General features: G+C 43.6%; 2 protein-coding genes, 3 long non-coding RNA genes and 1 pseudogene across 7 annotated transcripts; all 6 read left to right on the plus strand.

The window, feature by feature from the left end:
• Nucleotides 1-9,587: 9,587 nt before the first annotated feature.
• LOC103645446 (inositol polyphosphate multikinase IPK2-like) lies at nt 9,588-10,571 on the plus strand (annotated as a pseudogene).
• Nucleotides 10,572-10,738: 167 nt separating this feature from the next.
• Nucleotides 10,739-11,042, plus strand: LOC103643656 (uncharacterized). The gene is made up of 2 exons (XR_561180.4): nt 10,739-10,819; nt 10,900-11,042. It is a non-coding gene; the product is annotated as an uncharacterized lncRNA (long non-coding RNA).
• A 1,697-nt stretch (nt 11,043-12,739) lies between these two features.
• Nucleotides 12,740-13,425, plus strand: LOC103643657 (uncharacterized). 2 transcript variants are annotated; one of them, XR_561182.3, is made up of 3 exons: nt 12,740-12,900; nt 13,033-13,069; nt 13,342-13,425. It is a non-coding gene; the product is annotated as an uncharacterized lncRNA (long non-coding RNA). The 2 variants fall into 2 exon arrangements; XR_561183.2 differs by having other exon boundaries at nt 13,352-13,424.
• A 142-nt stretch (nt 13,426-13,567) lies between these two features.
• LOC103643658 (uncharacterized) lies at nt 13,568-15,320 on the plus strand. 2 transcript variants are annotated; one of them, XR_561185.3, is made up of 4 exons: nt 13,568-13,751; nt 14,109-14,169; nt 14,261-14,415; nt 14,826-15,320. It is a non-coding gene; the product is annotated as an uncharacterized lncRNA (long non-coding RNA). The 2 variants fall into 2 exon arrangements; XR_561184.3 differs by having other exon boundaries at nt 14,113-14,169.
• Nucleotides 15,321-15,461: 141 nt separating this feature from the next.
• LOC103643659 (probable histone H2A) lies at nt 15,462-16,136 on the plus strand. Its single transcript, XM_020546805.2, has one exon. The coding sequence runs from the start codon at nt 15,556-15,558 to the stop codon at nt 15,904-15,906; it is 351 nt and encodes a 116-aa protein (XP_020402394.1). The 5' UTR covers nt 15,462-15,555; the 3' UTR covers nt 15,907-16,136.
• A 1,378-nt stretch (nt 16,137-17,514) lies between these two features.
• On the plus strand, nt 17,515-20,031 carry LOC100193634 (60S ribosomal protein L24-2). Its single transcript, NM_001138733.2, has 6 exons — nt 17,515-17,591; nt 18,302-18,340; nt 18,518-18,593; nt 18,675-18,776; nt 19,345-19,493; nt 19,662-20,031. Exons 2-6 carry the CDS (start codon nt 18,330-18,332, stop codon nt 19,807-19,809), a joined length of 486 nt encoding a protein of 161 aa, NP_001132205.1. The 5' UTR covers nt 17,515-17,591; nt 18,302-18,329; the 3' UTR covers nt 19,810-20,031.
• The last annotated feature ends 854 nt before the right edge of the window (nt 20,032-20,885 follow it).

Below are 20,885 nucleotides of genomic sequence, written 5' to 3' on the forward strand. Positions count from 1 at the left end.
TATGCACAAGATATTGTGCATTTTGATTCAGTTTTAAGCAAGTCAAAAGAGAAGTTCACCACTAAAACAACACTAGGCATATAGTAAATAGGAAATCAACCAAGTTCTAGTCAAAGGTAAACAAGGTGAACTACCCCAAACAGTGGTCACTCATCATGCTAGAATCAGATTTGTAAACTTGAAATTGAGTAAGTTTTCAAAGTTTGCAGTGGATCACAAGTTTTACACAAAGCATGTGAGGGCGATAGGTTGTAAGCATTGTCATTATCTCACTTTTCAAAAGCTAAAGACACTGGTTTCAATCATCCACTACACCGCTCAAGTTCATCCAAAAGTGCAAATGGAGGCAATCTCGATATAGTGATGTGGTGACAAATGCAAACCATTTCGATCATTTTGAATTTCACATATATTGATTTAGATTTTAGCGCAGAATCAGTGAATAAAGATAGTGAATGACTCAAGGTAAGAGACATAGCCGCCTAGCATACTAGTGACAGCAAAAAGGATCTCAACACATCCTACACATGTTAGGTGCCAATCTCAATGGCGAACAATGTTTGGATTCAGCAAGTAATAACCAAGTTCATAATTATGAAACCAGGCTTAGCTCAACAATACTGTAACAATATGAGCAAAAGGAGCCTAAGCAGGCCATAGCATCATCATGTACACAAAGAACACACTACTAAAAGCATGGTCACATTCTAGCAGTTATATTAATGAAGTTCTAAATGCTACATGAGATGCAAATGAAGATATGATACTAAAATCAAGAAACAAAATCTAGAAACTACATGAACAACAGAAGAAAGGAAGAAAAACCAAAAGGGGGGCCCTCAGTCAAAAAGGGAAGCAAACACCCAATTACCCTCACAAATGAGCAAATGTGGACTGATTGAGAGGTTTGGTCAAAATGTCAGCAAGCTATCTATTTGTATCAATGTGGCACAAATCGATGTCCCTTTTCTCAAATGACCTCAGAGAAAGTGAAAGCAAACATGAATGTGCTTGGTCTTCAAATGTAGCACATCGTTCTTGGCAACAGTTATGGCACTCGTGTTATTGCAAAGCAAGGGCACATGATGAAAATCCAAGCCAAAATCTCATAACATAGCCATCATCCAAAGCAATTGCGAGCAACATCTAGCGACAGTGACATACTTAGCCTCTATGGTAAATTGGCAACACGAGACTATTTTCGCGAAGACCGGGAATCCAACGAAGTCCCAAAAATCTGACAAGTCCCGAAGAAGACTTGCGATCCAAATGACATCCCGCAAAATCAATGTCTGAATACCCACACAAAGACAGGACAAAATACGAGCACCACAAACCAACCTCAGAATTGAACGAAGGTACCTCATAATCTATTTGACAACCTACCTATGGGAAAGTGCGCAAGGAAGCTTGGAAACGTGCGCACAGACACACGACAAAGTGTATGTATGGCCTCGTCGCAGTTAGGTATAAGAGTGAGCCAATAATGCTCATGTACTCCTAGTCCATGGACTCACCATCCTCATCGGCATCTAACGTTGTCACAGTGAACATGGGCATCAAAAGAGGCTTGGCCTCGTCCGTGTCAAACTTTTTCAGGACATCCTTTGTGTATTTGCCTTGGTGCACAAAAGTCCCATCTTGGGTCTGCTTGATTTTTCAGCCCAAGGAAGAAGTTGAGCTTGCCCATCATGCTCATCTCAAACTCCCTAGTCAAAGTATCTAAAAACTTGGAAACAAGAGCATGAGAAGAACCACCAAAGACGATATCATCCACGTATATATGAACTAAAAGGGTATCATTGCCATGCTTAAGGAGAAAAATAGTTTTATCAACAAAGCCCATTTTAAAACCCTTTCCAAGTAAAAATATTTCAAATGCTCATACCAAGCTCTAGGGCTTGTTTCAAACCATACAAAGCTTTTTGGAGTTTAAAACATGGTTTGGAAACTTGGAACTCTCAAAACCAGGGGTTTGCCTCACATAAACCTCTTCCTATATATACCCATTCAAAAAAGCACTTTTGACATCCATTTGAAAAAGTTTAATACCCTTTGGAGCAGCAAAAGCAAGAAGGATTCTAATGTCTTCTAAATGGGCAACAGGGGCAAAGGTTTCCACATAATCAATACTCTCTTTTTGGTAAAATCCATGGGCAACCAACCTCGCCTTGTTTCGCACCACCATCCCATCCTCACTTTGTTTGTTATTGAAAATCCATTTGGTACCGATAGGATGGTAGTTCAAAGGAGGTGGCACCAAAATCCAAACCCGATTTCTCTCACAATTTTCAAGCTCCTCATACATAACATTGACCCAGTTAGGGTTAAACAAAGTGTGTCCAACATCCTAGGGATAAAAAAGCAACAAAAGCTGAGTGAGAAAAGTGAGACATCTCATGATACATAGAGCAAGTGACTTGCTCATGAAGCTCACCAATCATATGTTGAGGAGGCTGATCACATTGGACATGTTACAGAGCCTCCCTCAAAGAAGTGGCCTCCCCCTCAACAGCAGCCTCAACTCCTCTGGGCTCAGTACCCTCAGGCTCGAGTGAACCCCAAGTTGTGTAAGTAGACATGTTGGGTCCGTCGTCCGTGGTCGTTAACGCAGGCTCAACTAGGGGAGCTAGTGGAGATGGCTCGGGATCACCCATTTAGCGTTGTTGTGCTCCTCCTCCACAAAGATGGTCTCACCCATCTGATATGTACATGCAGGCTCAAACATAGGGGATGGACTAGGCAAAGTCTCATCAAATGTCACCTCACAAGTCTCTAGGATTCGGTTAGTCCCAAGGTTGAGAACATGATAAACACGAGAGTGTAATGCATAATTAAGAAAAACACCGTCAGAAGACTATGACTCAAACTTGTCCAAATTGCCATGTTTCAAAACAAAGCATCTGCATCCAAACACCCTAAAATGGCTAACCTTAGGTGGTCGTCCAAATCACAACTCATAAGAAGTTTTGTTCAAGAAAGCACAAAGAAAGATGTGATTAGACACATGGTAGGCAGTGTTGGTTGCTTCGGCCCAAAAACACCTAGGAGTACTATGCTCATCGAGCATCGTCCTAGCTATCTCAACAGGGGCCTGGTTCTTGCGTTCAATTATACCATTCTGTTGAGGCACATACGAAGAGGAAAACTGATGCTCGAGTCCTATAGAAGCACAAAAGGTCTCAAATTGAATATTATTGAATTATGTGCCATTGTCACTGTGAATCACTCTCATGGTTTTTTTGGGAAACTCATTTTGCAACATAAGAAACAAACTCAAGTATGAGCAAAAGTCTCATCCTTCTCCTTCATGAAGAACACCCAAGAATAGTGAGAAAAATCGTCAACGACCACAAGCACATACCACATCCCCCAAACGAGCAAACCCAAGTTGGACCAACAATGTTCATATGAAGCAATTCGCCGAGTTGCGAGGTCATCACTTTGGTGGCCGAGAAATGGGAAGCATTAACCATCTTGCCATGGCAACAATGGCGACAGACAAGATCTTTCTCAAATTTCAATCTAGGCAATTATTGGATGAGGTCAAGTGAGCTTAGTCATCACAAAAGATCAAAACTTAGGTGACCTAAGCTCCTATGTCACTTCTAAATCAAAGAGGGAGATCCTGCCAAAAGACATCGAGAGGGGCTAGAAGAATGGGAAAATCAGCTCGAAAAACTCGAACAAATGGATAAATCTAACAAACAAGATCTCCCTTTGCATCCAAAACATGAGAGAGGCCCCTCTTAAAGCGCACTTCACAGTCGTCCTCAATGAGTTGCGAAACAAGAAGCATAATGAAATGCAAGTCCGAAACCAAAGCAACATCCTTGAGCATAAAGCTCCCGTTCACCCGAATGGTGCCACGAGAGACAACCTTACCTCTCGACTTATCCGCGAATGTGATGTATTCCCTACCAATCATGAGGTCAAGGCTAGAGAACCATCTAGAGCATCAGGTCATGTGGCACGATCAGCCAAATCCATGAGCCACATGTTCTCCAGGCCTCTGTCCTGCATCAGTAATAAGACATGGGGTGAGCAAATGGCACAACACTGGGGTTTGTAAACTATGAAGAACACCGGTGCTACAACACTTGCCCCTAAAAAGTGTTAGGGAAAACACCAAACATCTTGGGTCCCATGGGGGATAGTGATCACCACGAGTAGGAAAGTGTGGTTCGCTAGAGAAGTAGGAAAAAAACTACTCGCATGGGGTCCTTAGCCATATGGCACACGACTAGCATCCCACCGAGCATGACCACCTTGTGGTCTCACCACCAGAGGCCTAACAGCAAGAGGGAAAGCACCTCTAAGCCTCGCATGTTGTCTTTGAGTAGGAAAATCATGAACACCATGGGAGGGGTGGTTCATGTTCCTTCTGCTCACATCAGAACCCCCCCCCCCCCCGCTCATCTCTCTTCCTCCTAAAGCAAAAGGCAACCAAATGACCATCCCTCTCACAATTGTCACAATGAAATCTCACCTCTCTCTTAGGTGGAGTCTATTTGTGGGATTTGGGTTTTTTGCGTGGTTGGGTGCTCTATGAAGGGGGTCACTATGTCAGGTAGGGTGTCAAGTGTGTTCTTGAGATGGTTAGGTTTTGGACACCACTTAGGTGGTGCTCTCACAGACTCTACAAACACTCCATCTCTCACAACAGGGGTGGCAGATTTGGGTGGAGTGATTTTGACAAGCTTGGAGGTGTCTGGATGTTTCTCACATCGACTCAAGCCACTGCACTCACTAACCTTTCCAAATTGAGCGTCACTCCTAGTCTAGCAGCAAAGCCTAACCCTGGTCTGCCAGTTCCCCTCTTGAACTAACTGACCATCATGCCCAACTAGGGCTTACTGTTAGACACCTAGCTCGAGACTGGTCGAAGGTATGTGTTTTCTTCCTTGATCCTAGTCTTGTCATGTTTGTAGGACTCAAGGGTAGACTGCAAACCCTCACAAAGTGCACATTGTGCAAGTGCAGATGCACTCACTGAGCTAGCCTTCTCAAGCGAGGCTATCCTACATTCTTCTCTGTTAGTTCAATCTGCAAGCTAGGACAAGCAGTACATGCACCCAACAAGCTAGACCTAGATCTCAACTCGTAGCACTCATCTAGCAAGGTGGCGTACTTGGTCTATAATGTGGTGATGTTCGACATGTGTAGGGCACACCCATCCCACTTAGTCTAATTAGACACCACAATAGAAATTCTAGTAGAGTCAAGCTCCCTAAGTGTGCTCTCGTTCTTGCTCTTAAAATCCTTCATCTCATGAGCAACAAGCCTAAGCAACTCATCCTGACTAGCCAAAGTAGTTGTCAACTCCTCTACCTTAGCGACGAGATCAGCGGCAGAATGTGATACCTCAGAAGCGGAGTCGTTGTTGATGTCCTTGTCGTCGCCGCCCACCGCATCATCACCAAGGGCCATGGTGCAAAGGTCTCCTATGGTGTCGATGATGAAGCACAGTCTGTTGAGCTTGTCCTCGGCATGCCTCTGAGCTCCTCGATGCTCAAAGAAGAGGTCAACTCGTTTTGCCAGTGTAGAACTGTCTACCTCATTCCATGCTATGATTTCCATTAAAGATTCCCTCGACGATTTTCTTTTTATGAATGCTTCATTTGTAGGTTATACATATGATTCCTTAATGGCTAATAGGTGCAATAGGGCCTAGGATATCGAGCATCGATAGGAACAAAAGAACTCATAATCAAAAGAAGAGCGACACAAGTTTGTAGGTACCTATGCCCGGAGCACATAACAAAGGAGATGGCAAGACTCCTGGTAGCCTACATCACCAAGGACATTATCCCAAGAGCACACCTACAAGGACAAAGTAGGCATTAACAGAGCATAAGAGAAACCATGAAGCACCAGAACAATGAAAAAAGATTAGTTGTCATTCCTTAAGGCACTGAAGACGGACGAAGAGCAATCAGAAGTGCTTTACAGATTGAAAAGGCGATGAAATGGGCGGAAGGAGGAAAGCAAGCCTACTGGAGGGAGTAAATAAAGGGGGTAGAGAGGACAGAAGTTCCTTAGGCTATCTCCAGCAAGCGACAGTAAATCGTCTGCTACCCTAAATCTAGAGGATAAAGGGTGGTTGGACCCCTCCAGCAACGTCCTCTAAAATTTGGAGTGCGTTCTCGAAGCCCTAGATGTGGTGGATGAAAACATGCGCTATACGCTGGCCACTTGACCCTCCCACGTCGTCCTGGAGCCTTCCCTCTCCCTCTTTGTTCCCGTGCAGGCGATTTATTGGCATGATTCTTTTTAGGATTTATTGGCATGCAAAAATATGATAATGAAATATAACCATTACGCTCTGTGATTGTTATGAGCATAATGAATTGCTTGGTGTGTCTTATGTCAAATGATGTTGAAATGTCGATGGATGAACATGTGCAAGTGTTGTACTCCTGAATGGGTCTTGATTCTATATGTGTTGGTACAAGATTTTTTCTTAAACTTCAAAATTATACATATTGTTTCCTCAAGTCTTAAAACTATATAGATCACCTCTTTTCCCTAGTTAGAAGTGATTTTAAGACATTTATAAGAGGGTAAATACCTAACAAGTTTGTTTAAACCACAATAACTGTATTTCTGGCCCCAAAAATCCTAAACCTATATTGGGACATGAAATCTAAAAAAACTATATATATCATGAAAGTACCTTTAAAATATTACAACAATTAGGTTTCTCAAAATTTTAAAAATAGAGTATTTTAATCGATGCATAGACACGTTTCATTTTTTTCATAATAAAACACAAGATGCAATCATAGTGAATGTATTCAAGGTCAAATTTATGCTATTTGCTGGTTTTATCTCATACTTTTATTATCTACTAGTTTTTTTGGATATTTTTATTTTCTTAAAGCTAAATCTACTTTTTGAAAATTTCTAGAGATGTTTTCCATAAGTGCTGAATATTTTATTTTAATTTGGCCTATTCCGATCTATCTTTTGAATCTCAATAGTTTTATAAACTCATAAACAGTTTTTGTGGTTTTAAAACTACATTAGTTATTTAACGTTTTTTAAACCAGTAGTTAGGTCATTTAAACAATTGTTGAGGGGGTGAATAATCTATACTACTTATTAAGGCTCTAAGGGTAGCCTGCCTTTTTTGGTTCTGCCGTCGGTGAATCTGGACCGTTCACTTCATCCAGGGCGATCCGACCGTGCTCCTCCCCGCCCCCTCCCCCTCCCCCGTCCCAGCCGTCCCTGCCTTTGGCAACCACCCCGCCCCACCCATCGTCGTGCATGTACCGCCCCGCTCACCCATCGGCGGCGGCGCCCACGAGGTCGATCCACATCCACCGCCAACAGCCCGCCATCGCCACCACCCGCCTCTGCGCCGTCTCGCCGTCCACGTCCCCGCCCTCCCCCGTGGGCTCGTTCGGCTTCGACGCGCTCAAGGAGACCTTCTCCGTGGACATGTCGGCGGCCGGCGCGCGCCCGCTCCGCATCCCGCTCGTCGCGCCCTTCACCATCGCGTCCTCGCGCCTCGCCTCGCTCTCCAACGTCGTCGTCGGCTAGGGCGAGGCGCCCGTGCTGCCCTCCGTCATCGCCGCGGGCCGGGCGTGCGCCGCGATGCCCCGCCGTGGGCGCTCTGGCAGATCCGTGAGTCAATTGGCCACCCACACCTCGCCTCGCCTCCCCGGCCATGCCCACAGTCCGCCCGCCCCCGCCCCAGCCTCTGTATCCATCCCACGTCTGCTTCCATGCCCTCGCCCCACCGCCCCCTCCTCCCCGGTCCCGCACGCGATGCCCCGCCGTGACAGTCGTCGCCCAATCAACGGCCTCACCCTCCTTCCTCCATCGTCCCGCTCGCACGAATCTCGTTCGCAGTGACGCTATCACGGGCCTGCGGTGCAAGGAGACCGCCACACTCGCCGTCGGGGCTTCCATGCTCTCCTCCTGGCACGACGGCGGCTGCGGTGAGCCCCGACCCTACTTCATTCTCGAAAGCTTGGTTGCGGCCGTTTTTTTTGACCTCCGTGCGGGATCGGGTGGGTTGGTTTTTTGGCAGACTGGTGAGGCTGGTGGCCTGTGCCTTCTATGATGACCACTACAGGTGCAACCCGCCACATGACGCCATCGTTCGGCATGCTGTGCAGCTGCTCGACATCCGCGGTGAGCCCCGACCCTACTTCATTCTCGAAACCGTAACTGGCGCCCACATCCCTCTCTATTCCATGGCGGAGCAGGATGGCAACGCGGGGCAGAGGCCACCCGACTCCATTCCGGTAAGATTCATTACCTTTTGATGGGTTGGTTTGGACTCTTCAATTTCTAGGTCCCGCTAGAGGCAAAAGCTTGCGAGGTAGGAGTACGCTTGGGCTTGGAGGCTTGAATCCTCAGGGTTTACCAATTAAGGGTGTGTTTTTTCTCGGACGATTGACTTGCAGTGTGATGCTTGCGTTAGGGCTTTGATGTTTTAGTTTGTTCTCTGTCTAGGTTATTGTGGTGGTTTAACTTTGGAACGCGTTAATTCGGGCCATGATGAGGTTATTCCGGTGGTTTGATATCGGATCTCGTTAATTCAGACCCTGAGGAGTTTGTGCGGGTTCATATCCCCAACACGCTAATTCAGTAAGGACGCCTCAGCTATTGCTAATTGCAGGAACGATCGCTATTAACATCTCTAATTCAGAAAGGGGGCAGTGATGAGGTTGTCGTTTTCTTTGTTCAAATCGTCTCAATTGCTAATGGAACGGTCAACCCAGGTCAAAACAAAATAAGAATGGTCATAGTTCTGATCTGTGTTTGTTCTGAACTATCTGATTTGCCAATTTGCTGTGAATGGGAAATGGGTATCATAGGAAGTAATAGCTGTAAGTTTTGTGTCATGGTGTTAATATATTACCATCTAACTTCTGTTAGGTGGTTGGTGTAGGGGATCAAAATACTAATCAGCATCAACCATTTTTTCGATGTGCCAGCCACTTCTCACTATTGTAAGTCAAAAACTCATGATTCTATACAGAATTAGCAGTGTCAATTTGTTATTATTCTTAAGTTCATAACCTGCCTACATGTTTTCACTGCTGCTTACAGGGCTCCTTTAACATATACTAGCGCATATGGAGGCTTGTCCATCCAGATTGCTCATTTATTTTGGATGCGAATGAGGGATACACAAGAAATCAAGCAATTGAAGTTCTCGATAGACTAAATGGTATGTTTTATTTGGTAATTTATCCATCTGATCAGTTTTCAATTTTGTATCGCATTTCAAAATTTTCAGAACATAGGGAGCATCAGCATGCTTGGTAGTTGGCACTTCTTAGTCTTAATTTGAATGTGTTCACAGCTATACTGATATACAATTCTCCAAAATGTTAATGAATATGTTCTCAACAAGTATGATATTGCATCAATTGGATTTAGGAATTATGAATCTATACTACTTATTAAGGCTCTAAGGGTAGCCTGCCTTTTCTCGTTCTGCCATCCATGAATCTAGACCGTTCGCTTCATCCAAAGCCATCCGATCGTGCTCCGCCCCCGCCCCTCCGCCTCCCTCATCCCAGTCGTCCCTGCCTTTGGCAACCACCCCGCCCCCAAAATCTCTTTCTCCGCTGCGCCGCAAACCCACCGCTTCCACCATCGCCACCCGTCACCCCTTGCTCCCATAGTCCCCATACCATGTCCGACCTCCACCCCGCCGGAGCACTAAGTCGTCGCCACCGCGCCTCCGCCAGCAAGCTGGGCCCGCTCATCGACGGCTCCGGCCTCTTCTATAAGCCGCTCCAGGCCGGCGACTGTGGGGAGCACGAGGTCGCCTTCTATGAGGCGTTCTCCGCCCACGCCGCCGTCCCGGCCCGCATCCGAGACACCTTCTTCCCCCGGTTCCACGGCACGCGACTCCTCCCCACATAGGCGCAGCCCGGGGAGCCACATCCGCACCTCGTCCTCGACGACCTCCTCGCGGGGTTTGAGGCGCCCTGCGTCGCAGACATCAAGATCGGTGCCATCACGTGGCCACCGAGTTCGCTGGAGCCCTACATCGCCAAGTGCCTCGCCAAGGACCGCGGGACCACGAGCGTTCTGCTCGGATTCCGCGTCTCCGGCGTCCGAGTCGTCGGCCCCGAGGGCGCCGTGTGGCGGACAGAGCGCCCGGAGGTGAAGGCTATGGACACCGTCAGCGTCCGCCGCGTGCTCCGGCGCTACGTGTCATCCGTTGCCGACGAGGGGATGGACTGCGCGCTCGCGGCGGCGGTGTACGGAGGAAAAGGTGGAGTCTTGTCACAGCTGCGCAAGCTCAAGGCGTGGTTCGAGGAACAGACTCTGTTCCACTTCTACTCGGCGTCGATTCTTCTGGGCTATGATGCTGCTGCAGTCCCGCCTCCGTTTTGGTCATCCGTCGGATGCTGCCCACGCTCGCAAACCACCCCCACCCACGCTCAAGTAACCGCCTCATCGTCGTCGGCCTCCGCGATCTCGGCCTCATTTACCCGTCCCCATGGACCAGCGGCACATGGGGTTCCTGACTCGTGGGTTTGTGATAGTGGTTTTCTCTGTGCCGCCTTTGCAGGGAAAGGGGGTCTGGGTTGCGATAGGCGAAAGGCACGCGCCGCTACTGCCGCGCGAGCCTCTCCGTTCCCATTGCCGCACAGATGGATCCGTCGTCGAAGCCTGTGTACACGCCGGTCGAGCCGTACGACTCTGGGTTCCTCAAGGTCTCCGATGTCCACACCATCTACTACGAGCAGTCCGGGAACCCGCAGGGCCATGTGAGGGTCTAATTCCTCTCTCTTCTTTAGGCTACAAGAGGCCTGCAGTCATTCAATCTATGTACATATTTAAGGTAGATTGTTTGGACCCTATTTTTGCTAACATTATATGTTATTTCTTAAATTCTTAGTTTCTTCTTCTTCTTTTTGATAGCAACCAGGTATTGGTGGTGAGGTCGTGCCGCACCAGGATAATACATTCCTTTACACGGAACCTCGTACATGCACAGGGTTGTGGCTTGCACTTGAAGATGCAACAATCAACAATGGTTGCCTGTGGGCAATTCCAGGATCACACAAAAGTATTTTTAATACAATTACTTTATGCCTAAGAACGTCTTGAAAGGCAGGACTGTCTAAGTTTAATTTTTAACTTTTGTGTTTTGTATTAGAGGGTTTGGTGAGACGTATGGTCAGAGATGAAAATGGTACACATTTTGATCGGCCCTCCCCAGTCTATGATCAGAAAGAATTTGTACCGCTGGAAGTAAAATCTGGTGCTTTGGTGGTTATACATGGAGATCTTATACATCAGAGGTGATTCTCCTTTATATTGCTAATTCTTCCTACTTGAGATGTATTGTTTCAAATTAATAGTGTTATGACTTTTTGTGTACAGTTTTGAGAACCTTTCTCCAGCGTCAAGACATGCATTCAGCTTACATGTAGTGGATACTGAAGGATGTAAATGGTCCGAAGACAACTGGTTAGTTCATATTCATAATGGTATTATTGAAGAATTCTTTATTTATAATACTATTTTGATTTTCCATTGTCCGTAGAAGGTCTTGCCATAATTGACTATCAGTATTATTTGAGTTTAAATGCTTATAAATTCTGTTTTCGATCTTGAATGGGATGTGGCTGGTACTATTCTCCTTCTGAAATCAAGCTTGTGACAACATAATTATCGCATTGGTATCTTTGTATGATACTCCCGTTCATAAATATATGACACCATTGACTTTTTTGAAATCTTTGTCCACTCGTCTTATTCAAAAAATAATGAGTTATAATTTATTTTGTTGTATTTTGTTTTATCACTTAAGGTAGTCTGTGGTTGACTTAAAATTTTACATTTTTGAATAAATATTTTGAATAAGAGTGGTCAAAGGTTTCAAAAAAAGTCAACAGTGTCATATTTATGAACAGATGTAGTAGTTTGCAGTTTTCATCACTAAACATTGGCAAACAAAATAACACATTTTCTGCATAAAGTTGTCGGTTGCTTATTATGTTTGCTCTGCATCTTATTAAGTTCCTGATCTAGACAAACTTATGATAGTATGATGTTTCAGTTGACAATGTTGCTCTTTGGTAAGTTGACAATAGTGGTAACAGTATAACGTGGGGGAATTAGGGTAATGTTTCAACAATATAGGTGCACCCATTTTTTATTATGAAACGAGGCCACTACTATGCACATATATAAGGGGCTCAAAATTGTAAAATAGTGATTATGACTAAAATTCCCTATATATTCACCCCTTGTAACACAAGTTTATGCCCCCACAAGGTAAGCATATCTCTGTCCAGTTTGCTCTATCTTTGTCACTGATGTACACTGAGTGTCGTCATAGATTTTATATTTCCTCCGTTTTTCTGACAATTCCTTTTCTTTTGTAGGCGCAAGCAAGCTACGCCTACAAAAGAAGCATTTGCTCTTTACGCTGCTCAGTCTCATCTCGTGCAAGGCGAAAGGTAATGTTCTTCTCTCTACATCCTTCGCTCCTCTTGAATCGCACTTTAAATCCTTTCTCATAATGCTTCATTTTATCGCTTCTGCTAGATTTCTCATTCCGGTGTGGTGGCCCAATCCCTTCTACGTGATTACAAAGGGCAGCTTCATTTCATCCCTAGACTGTTGTCGTCCCAATTTCTTGCCCCACCCTTCATCTTAGTTTCTTGTTCGTTTCAGCCCTTTTTCTATGTGACACACCCTATGGTCCATTCACCTTTGCGTTGTGCAGGATTACTTCAGTAGATATTGGTTCAATAGAATTTGCGTGTCTTAGTATATTTTGCTTCTGTAATGATCTATAAAGTTGGGACTCATCCTCTCAATTCTACTTAATGTGCTATTCATGACTTTTCAGATTCTTAGGTCGGTGCCAGTTCGTTCAATGCTCATACCTCACTACTGGCAAGGGATAAGGTTAGTCGTCTTAAGCATTTGAAAAAAAAATGATGCTGCCATTAATGGCTAAAATGTTTTTTTGCCAAACCTGTGATCAACGATTGATTAAATTAAAAGAGCTTTATGATGGTGAACAACCTCTGAGTGTAGAGTTGGGTGAAGAGCTTGGAAAGACTCAGCCACTCAGGTATCCTTCCAGTCTGAGTCATGTGCTTTTACAGTCTTAGCAAATATGTTTTATTTTGTGTATCATTATCTCATCATGTTCAAATTATCTGTCACTTAAGCTATGGCACAAAAAATTGAACAACTGGGAGTTGATCTGGAGGCTAGGTATAAGGTTACTTGTCTTAAGTAATTGAAAAAATGATGTTATTATTAACAGCTAAGATGTTTTTTTGTGAAACCTGTTATCATCAATTTGTTAAACTAAAAGATCTTTATGATGGTGAATAACAGCTGAGTGCAGAGTTGGGTGAAAGGCTCAAGTATCCTTCCAGTATGAGTCATGTGGTTTTAAAGTCTTAGAAAATGCAGCAGCAAATGTTTCTTTATCCTCCAAAATAGGTTAGGGATCTTAACTATTTTTTAATATCAATGATCTTAACTGGATCACTCTTTTTCTGTGACTGTTACTAGATATGGTCTAACTTCAGTGGGTACTATTCCTCACTGCTTACAAATGGCAAAGACAGAATAGAAGATGGGAACAGGTCGATGGTACAAAGGTTTAGATCTCAACTGACCCATCAGATGGATGCCTTGCATAAAACCGTATCAAGTTCTGTTGCAGTTCTATCATGCAACAGAAGGACCACCTTAATGAAATGAAACATGAAAGTGGTTAGAGCCGAAGGTCTTGTTGAAAGGTACATTCCCTTAAGAAACTCTATTAGTTTGTCAGATTATCTTGTGTTTAGGATAGAAGTACCAGTTACAGAAGATCCAATAGAAATTCCCTCAATAAAGGTATTTACCAAATTAAAGTATACATCAATTTTTTGTTCATTCAATTTCATATTGCGCTAGAAAGCATTTCTATGTCAAACAACTATAGTTATCATAATGAACTCAAGTGTTAAGGTTTTTATTAGACTGTCAGTTTGTATTTTTTGATAGGTTGCAAACTGTGTGCAGGACCATCTTCTTTTGTGTTGTAACAACTATATATTCTTCATGGGTATCTTTCAGTTATAACAACTAATCACTGCTTACATATGGCAAAGACAGAATAGAAGATGGGAACAGGTCGATGGTACAAAGGTTTAGATCTCAACTGACCCATCTGTAAGTAATGAATATTTGTTTTTTTTCAGATTTGTCTGGTTGCTGTCTCATTGTAATGTATATCCGTTGTTTTTACATGTTTCTTGGGCAGCAAACGGAGAGGAATTTCGAATTGTGGCAGGTGCTGCCTCCACCTGGTAACGGTGGGCTGAAATACTATGGTTGTGAGCAGTAAATTCGACCAAATCATCTGCTCCACAGAAGCCATCAACGCCTCGACCGGACAGTGACATAGGTGATCCACAGGTATGTGTCGTTGTCATTATACTAGAGGCGACAATGAAATGTCAATTTCGATGTGATTGATCCGTGAATCTGTACATAACATGTGTGGCAATTTTAGTTCAATTTAACCAATAACCATAGATAGTAAACTTGGCTGAGACTGATCAAACCCGTGCAAAAGTTCTATGATAGTCCCTTCTCGGTTTTCTTGTGTCCAGCTTGGTGTCTAATGAACCATGCCATGCTTAATAAATCCATTTGTGTCTTACCAGTAGAACGAGCGACATTGAATATTTTGTAATTTTCCTGGTTTTCATATTACATCTGCGGTTCCACACACATGATGTTTTGTTCATTTGTATCTTATTTATCTTTTTATTTAAGATTTTTTTATCCTTCAAGTACCTTAGAAGGCTGCAATTATTTTGTAGATACTTCATGTACACAGCAAAAGATTTGGAAGAGTGGTCAGAAAATCATGATTCCTTTCGCCACGAGCAGAATTTGGTTCAGTGGACTGAGAAAAAACGGCGATATGTTGAAGCCTTTTTTATCGTGGTTGTGAGTCTATTGAATGCTTTAATGCTCAAATTATCATGTGTCACTTCAGCTTTTAGCTCCAATTGTTTTTGTTCTTCGTGAAGCTATGTCTGTTTGGAAGATCAAAATTATTTTAGGCGTGTGCTATTTCTTCTGTTCCCGATCCTTCCTACATATTGTAGCCACTTGTGGTTCCATTTTCATGCTTCCTATGTACAACGTGGGTGCACATATCGCTTATCTTGGTATTTTATTGTCCTATTCTTTCTTTTTTGTTTCAGTATATTCAGTATGTGCACTCTCATTTTTGCTCATATGGCCCTGCAGCTAACCAATGGTGTCGGTAAGGATTTTGTCATCAACAATGGTGCATGCTCTTGTTTCACGTACGTATTTGGGATATTTTATTCTCTACTTGCTTTCCTGCTTATAGATTTGGTTGTCCTCAAATGGTTTCACCTAATACGTTTAGTGTCGAACCAAATATTTGCCAGAGTCGTACTGGAAGACGGGATCTCGCTAACGGAGGTAGGAGGGCTGCTGCAGGAGTGGGATGGCAGGGAAGAGCCAGCAGGACAGCATGCCCTGGAGGACAGCCTCGCATCCGAGGATCTAGGGAGCATGCTGGAGTCCATCAAAGTGGAGAGGGCCAAATATTCACTGATGTGCTTTCAGTTCCCTGTTGGACGTATCCACCGTCAGCTGAAGCAAAGGACTCAGGCAAATGGACGTGTTGGTGCCACCACAGCCGTCTACTCAGCTGCCATCCTGGAGTACTTGACTGCCGAGGTTCTGGAGCTGGCTGGGAATGCTAGCAAGGATCTGAAGGTGAAGCGTATCACCCCTCGCCATTTGCAGCTAGCTATTCATGGAGACGAGGAGCTGGACACTCTCACCAAGAGCACCATCGCAGGCGGAGGTGTCATACTGCACATTCAGAAGTCCCTGACCAACAAGTCATCCAAGGAGTGAAGACTAGGGGATGTGCATCTTTAGTTTAAACTGGACTTCTGTGCGCTCCTGAGCGAGTCCTTGTTGTACCGTAGGTTTTAGTTGAGCTGTTAGGTTGGAGCTCCTTTGTGTAACGCTTGCCTGGTACTGCTTCATTAGTTATTTGGTTATTGTGTTTGTGTTGAGTTGTTAACTTCAGGGGTGCAAACCTGGTTGCTTATTTAGTTATGTGACTACTGCTATTCGGTTTATTTTTAAATTTTTTTGTAGCTGCAATTATACTTATAATATGTTGTTGGTAGCCCTGCGGGGTGCTGGGGGCTCAGATTTATCATCTAAAGCAAAGAATTACTGAAGCATGTATCTGTAGCCTTTTGGTTCTTATAATTGCTTAGGGCTGCTACCTTTTTTGGTTACAGATATACTGCTCTATTTAATTTTTTTCTTTGAACTTCAAGAGAGTGTGTTTAGAGTTATTGCGGATAACTATGTCACGGATGATGGTCGAACGAGTGTTGTCCATTGTGCTCCTGCTTTTGGCGAAGACGATCATTGTGTTTGCGTTGCTGTTGAGATATTTGAGGTTGGAATTCTTTTCTTTAATTCATGTACATTTTCACTAACTGATGTGCGGCTAATGCTAAGGTATTAAGAGGTTAAGAGAAATGGGAAGATCAGTAAACCAGTAATCTACTAATCTCCTTTTCATAAACTTGGGAAATAAAGCTATGTATTTAACTAAAATGATACTATTAAACCATAGGTCATAGGTCTAATCCAAGTGTCACTACAGTTTTTACATAAGTTAGTTCACTGGAGAACAGACTTATCCGCCTTCAGTAATGCATTTGTTGTGTTCTTCCCACTACTACTGGTACTGAGCTTTTTGCTCACTTGACAACGGCTGATGGAGTGGGCGTTGGCCGCAGGTGGCAAGCAATCGTTGCCTACATCAACGTCGGATGCTACTACTTCATTGGCATACCCCTCGGCATTGCTCTGGTAGTACGAGCGACCGTGCTAACTGGTAGATGGGTGATTCAGCCCTAGCCAAATTCTTTGTGTGTGTATCAGCTGCTGAGGAGAGGAGGTGATTCCAAGAATGAGTGCACTACTGCTATTGGCTTCAAGTGGATGCTTAATCAGGCGATGACTAAAACATGCAGTATAAACAATTTAATTGGATATCATTTTTCTTTTTATTTTTTCACTCAGTTCCAGTTCATTCACAACTAGGTGCAATGCACGAGCACTGACCTATCTTATATAATACACTACTAGGTGAGTGTCCGTACATCACAGACCCGAATTTCTCTTCGATGTCATCCCGGACAGCTCGCGAATGTCATCCTTTATCTCATAACTGCATAACACATTTGTATATATAAGTTATCGAGATATTATAGGACTCTGTTGCAACGCACGGGCACTGACCTAGTAGTTCATTAAGGTAGAAATGACCTTTTTTTTTTTGCTAATTTTGCCGAAAAAGGCCCATCGATTGAACGTTATGGCTAAAGCTCACAATGGAATTTTGGGCTCAAAAGCAGCTACTTCGCAGCTTATCCGAGCCCAGTCAGTCGGCCCACGCATGAGCTACTATAAATGGCCAAACCCTAGCGGAGCCACAAAACACTCTCCTCCTTCCTCCACCGCCGCCAACGTCGCCTGGCGGCCGTCTGCAGCTCCGCGCCTCTGCTCGGAAGGTGTTGCAACCGTCGAAACCTTCTTTCCCTTTGTTTCTGCCTTAGACTAGCTGTTGCGCTCGCCTTATCTCGTACGGTTATCGCTAGAACCGTCCCTAATTCCATTTTCGTGATCTGGTTTCGGTCATTTGATGGTTTTATTTGTTGCACCTGTAGTTGTTTAGGTCTAGTCACTGTTGGCCAGCTAGATAAACATCGGCACATGTACCGTGTCGATATAGCTGTTGCAATGGTTGCCTTACTTTTCGTTGTGCTATATGGATCAGGGAACCCGCTTTGCAGCAGAGATTTGTTCTGTGTTTCTGCTGCCAGTAGTCACCAGACAGCTAAATCTAATTTTGAATTATATTGGTCATTTAGATGTTTGTGTCACCCTTTCGAATTGAATGCCCATTCACTTGGTTGCTATGTGTTTTGGCGTTGCATAGTTGCCAATTTCATTAATGTGCGAGATGCACGAGGATTGAACTGTTGCAGCAGGAATTTACTCTTGGTTGTGTTTCTGCTGCCTGTAAAATCCTGGTATTTGTGTGGCTGTAAACTAACCTGGTTTCTGCTGCCTGTCTAATCCTGTTATTCGTGTGGCTGCAAACTTAACTTGTTGCTTAATACATTGTTACTGACCTCTCAGGTTTTGTACTTAGTTGCATCATCAACCATACAAATCATCAATTCTGATTTTCTTTCTTTGTTTGATGTAAAATATGTAGTTGGTGAAGGTTTCTTGAAGCTGAGAAGATGGTGCTGAAGTAAGTTTCTGCATCTTTTATTGCAATTGAAATATTATTAGATCTGGTTAGTCAATGCCTTTCCTTTTCTGCATGATTAGGATATTTTATGTGACTGATTAATGACTATTCTAAGAAATGTTATTAGCAAGAGTTACTGATCTCAAAATTGTTCTAAGTATGATCATATCCTTGCAGGACAGAACTCTGCCGCTTCAGCGGCCAGAAGATTTATCCTGGGAAAGGCATCCGATTTATCCGTGCTGATTCTCAGGTTACTAGCTATCATATTTTTGTAAGAGATGTCTAAGATTATAAAATCTTCTTATGGAAAGAAACTACATATGTTTTATAGGTTTTCCTTTTTGCCAACTCAAAATGCAAGCGCTACTTCCACAACCGCCTGAAGCCTGCAAAGCTTACCTGGACAGCAATGTACAGGAAGCAGCACAAGAAGGTATGTGATATTTCCCAGTCAACTTTAAGAATGTCATCCATTCACTTCTCTTGTGATTCCATGCTTTTTTGGTTATATATTAGCTACAGCTTTTCTTGTATGAGCTAAATATTTCAACCATCTGGGTAGAGATGAGATGATATACTCAAAGTTTGATAGTTGTTGAATTTAATGTTTTCTTGAATGAAATGATTTTAATGATTTTTCAAGTCATATTAAGCTAAGACCAGGATTACAGTAAACCTTCGCTTTGTATAATTTATCACCATTCTGGATTGTGATTAATATGTTAACTTCTGTATTTATATGCAGATGCAGATGTATAACATTAACTAGCTTACCTAGCAGTGTTAATGTACATTTGATGTTAGCCAATATAGTTAGCTGTCTTCTGAATCATGTGATTTTTGCATGCTTTGTTATATAATCCTTCATCATTGCCTCTGTATCCATCTATCTGATGCATGACATCTGAATAAATCTTTGCAACAACAATTACTCTCGCCACACTTATTATGGCGCTAAAAGTCTAGAACCTTTTACATGTATTAGCCATTTCTGTCTGTAGGATATCCATGCTGAGGCTGTCAAGAAGAGGCGCCGCGCCACCAAGAAGCCATACTCGAGGTCCATTGTGGGTGCTTCCCTAGAGGTGATCCAGAAGAAGAGGGCTGAGAAGCCCGAGGTCCGCGATGCTGCTAGAGAAGCTGCTCTTCGGTATGCTTGTCGATTTTATAATAAAATAAAGCCATCATTTGTGCCTATGACAGTGGTAACTGTCTGTTGGCCTAACCAACAAAATCTCTGAGTGACATTTAACAGAAACACAATAGATACAGATGCTTGATATCAGGCTCATTTGAACACCCACTGACACCTTTGCAGTGAGATCAAGGAGCGCATCAAGAAGACCAAGGATGAGAAGAAGGCGAAAAAGGCTGAGGTGACCAAGTCCCAGAAGGCACAGACGAAGGGAGCGGTCCAGAAGGGTTCCAAGGGCCCCAAGTTGGGTGGTGGCGGTGGCAAGCGCTGAAAGAACCTAAGTGTCGTTCCTTGACCTTGCAATTGCTCCTCCATAGCCCACCTTGTTGCACCAACGCCACTTTTGTAGTACCTCGGTTAATTTTGCATTTTCTTTCAGAGTTGTTTGTGGGTTTTGAGTTCCATCTCAAGAGAGTTGAGTTTATTTATCTTTATATTGGGTGAAATGTTCATATGCTTTCCTCAGCTTGGATGATGGTTTGCTTTGTTTCTCAGCTGTGTTTGGTTAGACAAGGCTGATATGCCCGCGCCATCCTGGCTCGGTGCTGGTGCCTCAGTGAAACCGAATGATCTGCTATAGGATGTTTGGTTGGGGGCTCTGGACCTGGCTCGTCTCCATGCCGGCAGAAACGGTCTATTCTGCCGTGGGGTATGCTCGTCTCCATGCCCGGTATAGACACTGCTGCATCTAGATCGAAGATGGTCCCTCCGCTTAGGCTATGATGCATTGAGTTTGAAACGAGAGATAAGAGTAATAAGCTGTTTGGAATGTCAGGTTTTAGAACGAAAACCATTGAAATAAAGGTCCGGAGCATTCCACATCTGCTATTGGAAAAACTGCCGTTTGGATAGCTGGTAACATAAAGTGAGGACTCAGCGACTGCACAAGAGCTTAGCGACTATTTTAGAGATTTATAAAAAATCAGATGAAATTTTTTTCCTCCAGCAGCTCTACAGTACTCTATAGATCTTCGATATCAAAACGATGGATTTGTTCCCGAATTTACTAAATTGATAGAGCGCCCCTTTATCAAATCCAAATTCAGTAGCGTTGGTAGAAATTCAGTAGCGGTGTTGAGCAATTTCTCCCAAGGCTACTGAATTTCTCAATCCAGCGTCATGTGGGCCACCGAACATAGAGTTAAATATGTAGTAGGAAAGTGCTGCAGCGGTGTAATTCCCCAAGCACTGTAAATTAAAGGAGGCCACCAACAACGCCATTCCAAGAGTGCGTACTGCAAACGAGAGAGGGCCAACTGTAGACAAATGCGACACTAGGAGTTAGTTGAGTAGGAAATAAAAAAGAATCGAAAAGAAGTGATATAACATATGATAGTTGGTATAAAG

Source organism: Zea mays, chromosome 1 (genome assembly GCF_902167145.1).
Source record: "Zea mays cultivar B73 chromosome 1, Zm-B73-REFERENCE-NAM-5.0, whole genome shotgun sequence".
In the NCBI taxonomy this organism is placed as follows: domain Eukaryota; kingdom Viridiplantae; phylum Streptophyta; class Magnoliopsida; order Poales; family Poaceae; genus Zea; species Zea mays.

Excerpts from the sequence above, each read along its gene's own strand:
- LOC103643659 (XM_020546805.2), top strand. The coding sequence starts at position 15,556 with ATGCTGGAGTCCATCAAAGTGGAGAGGGCCAAATATTCACTGATGTGC.
- LOC100193634 (NM_001138733.2), top strand. Across the intron at positions 18,777-19,344 it reads ACAGGAAGCAGCACAAGAAG|GATATCCATGCTGAGGCTGT; the intron begins GTATGTGATATT and ends TTCTGTCTGTAG. Across the intron at positions 19,494-19,661 it reads GCTAGAGAAGCTGCTCTTCG|TGAGATCAAGGAGCGCATCA; the intron begins GTATGCTTGTCG and ends ACACCTTTGCAG.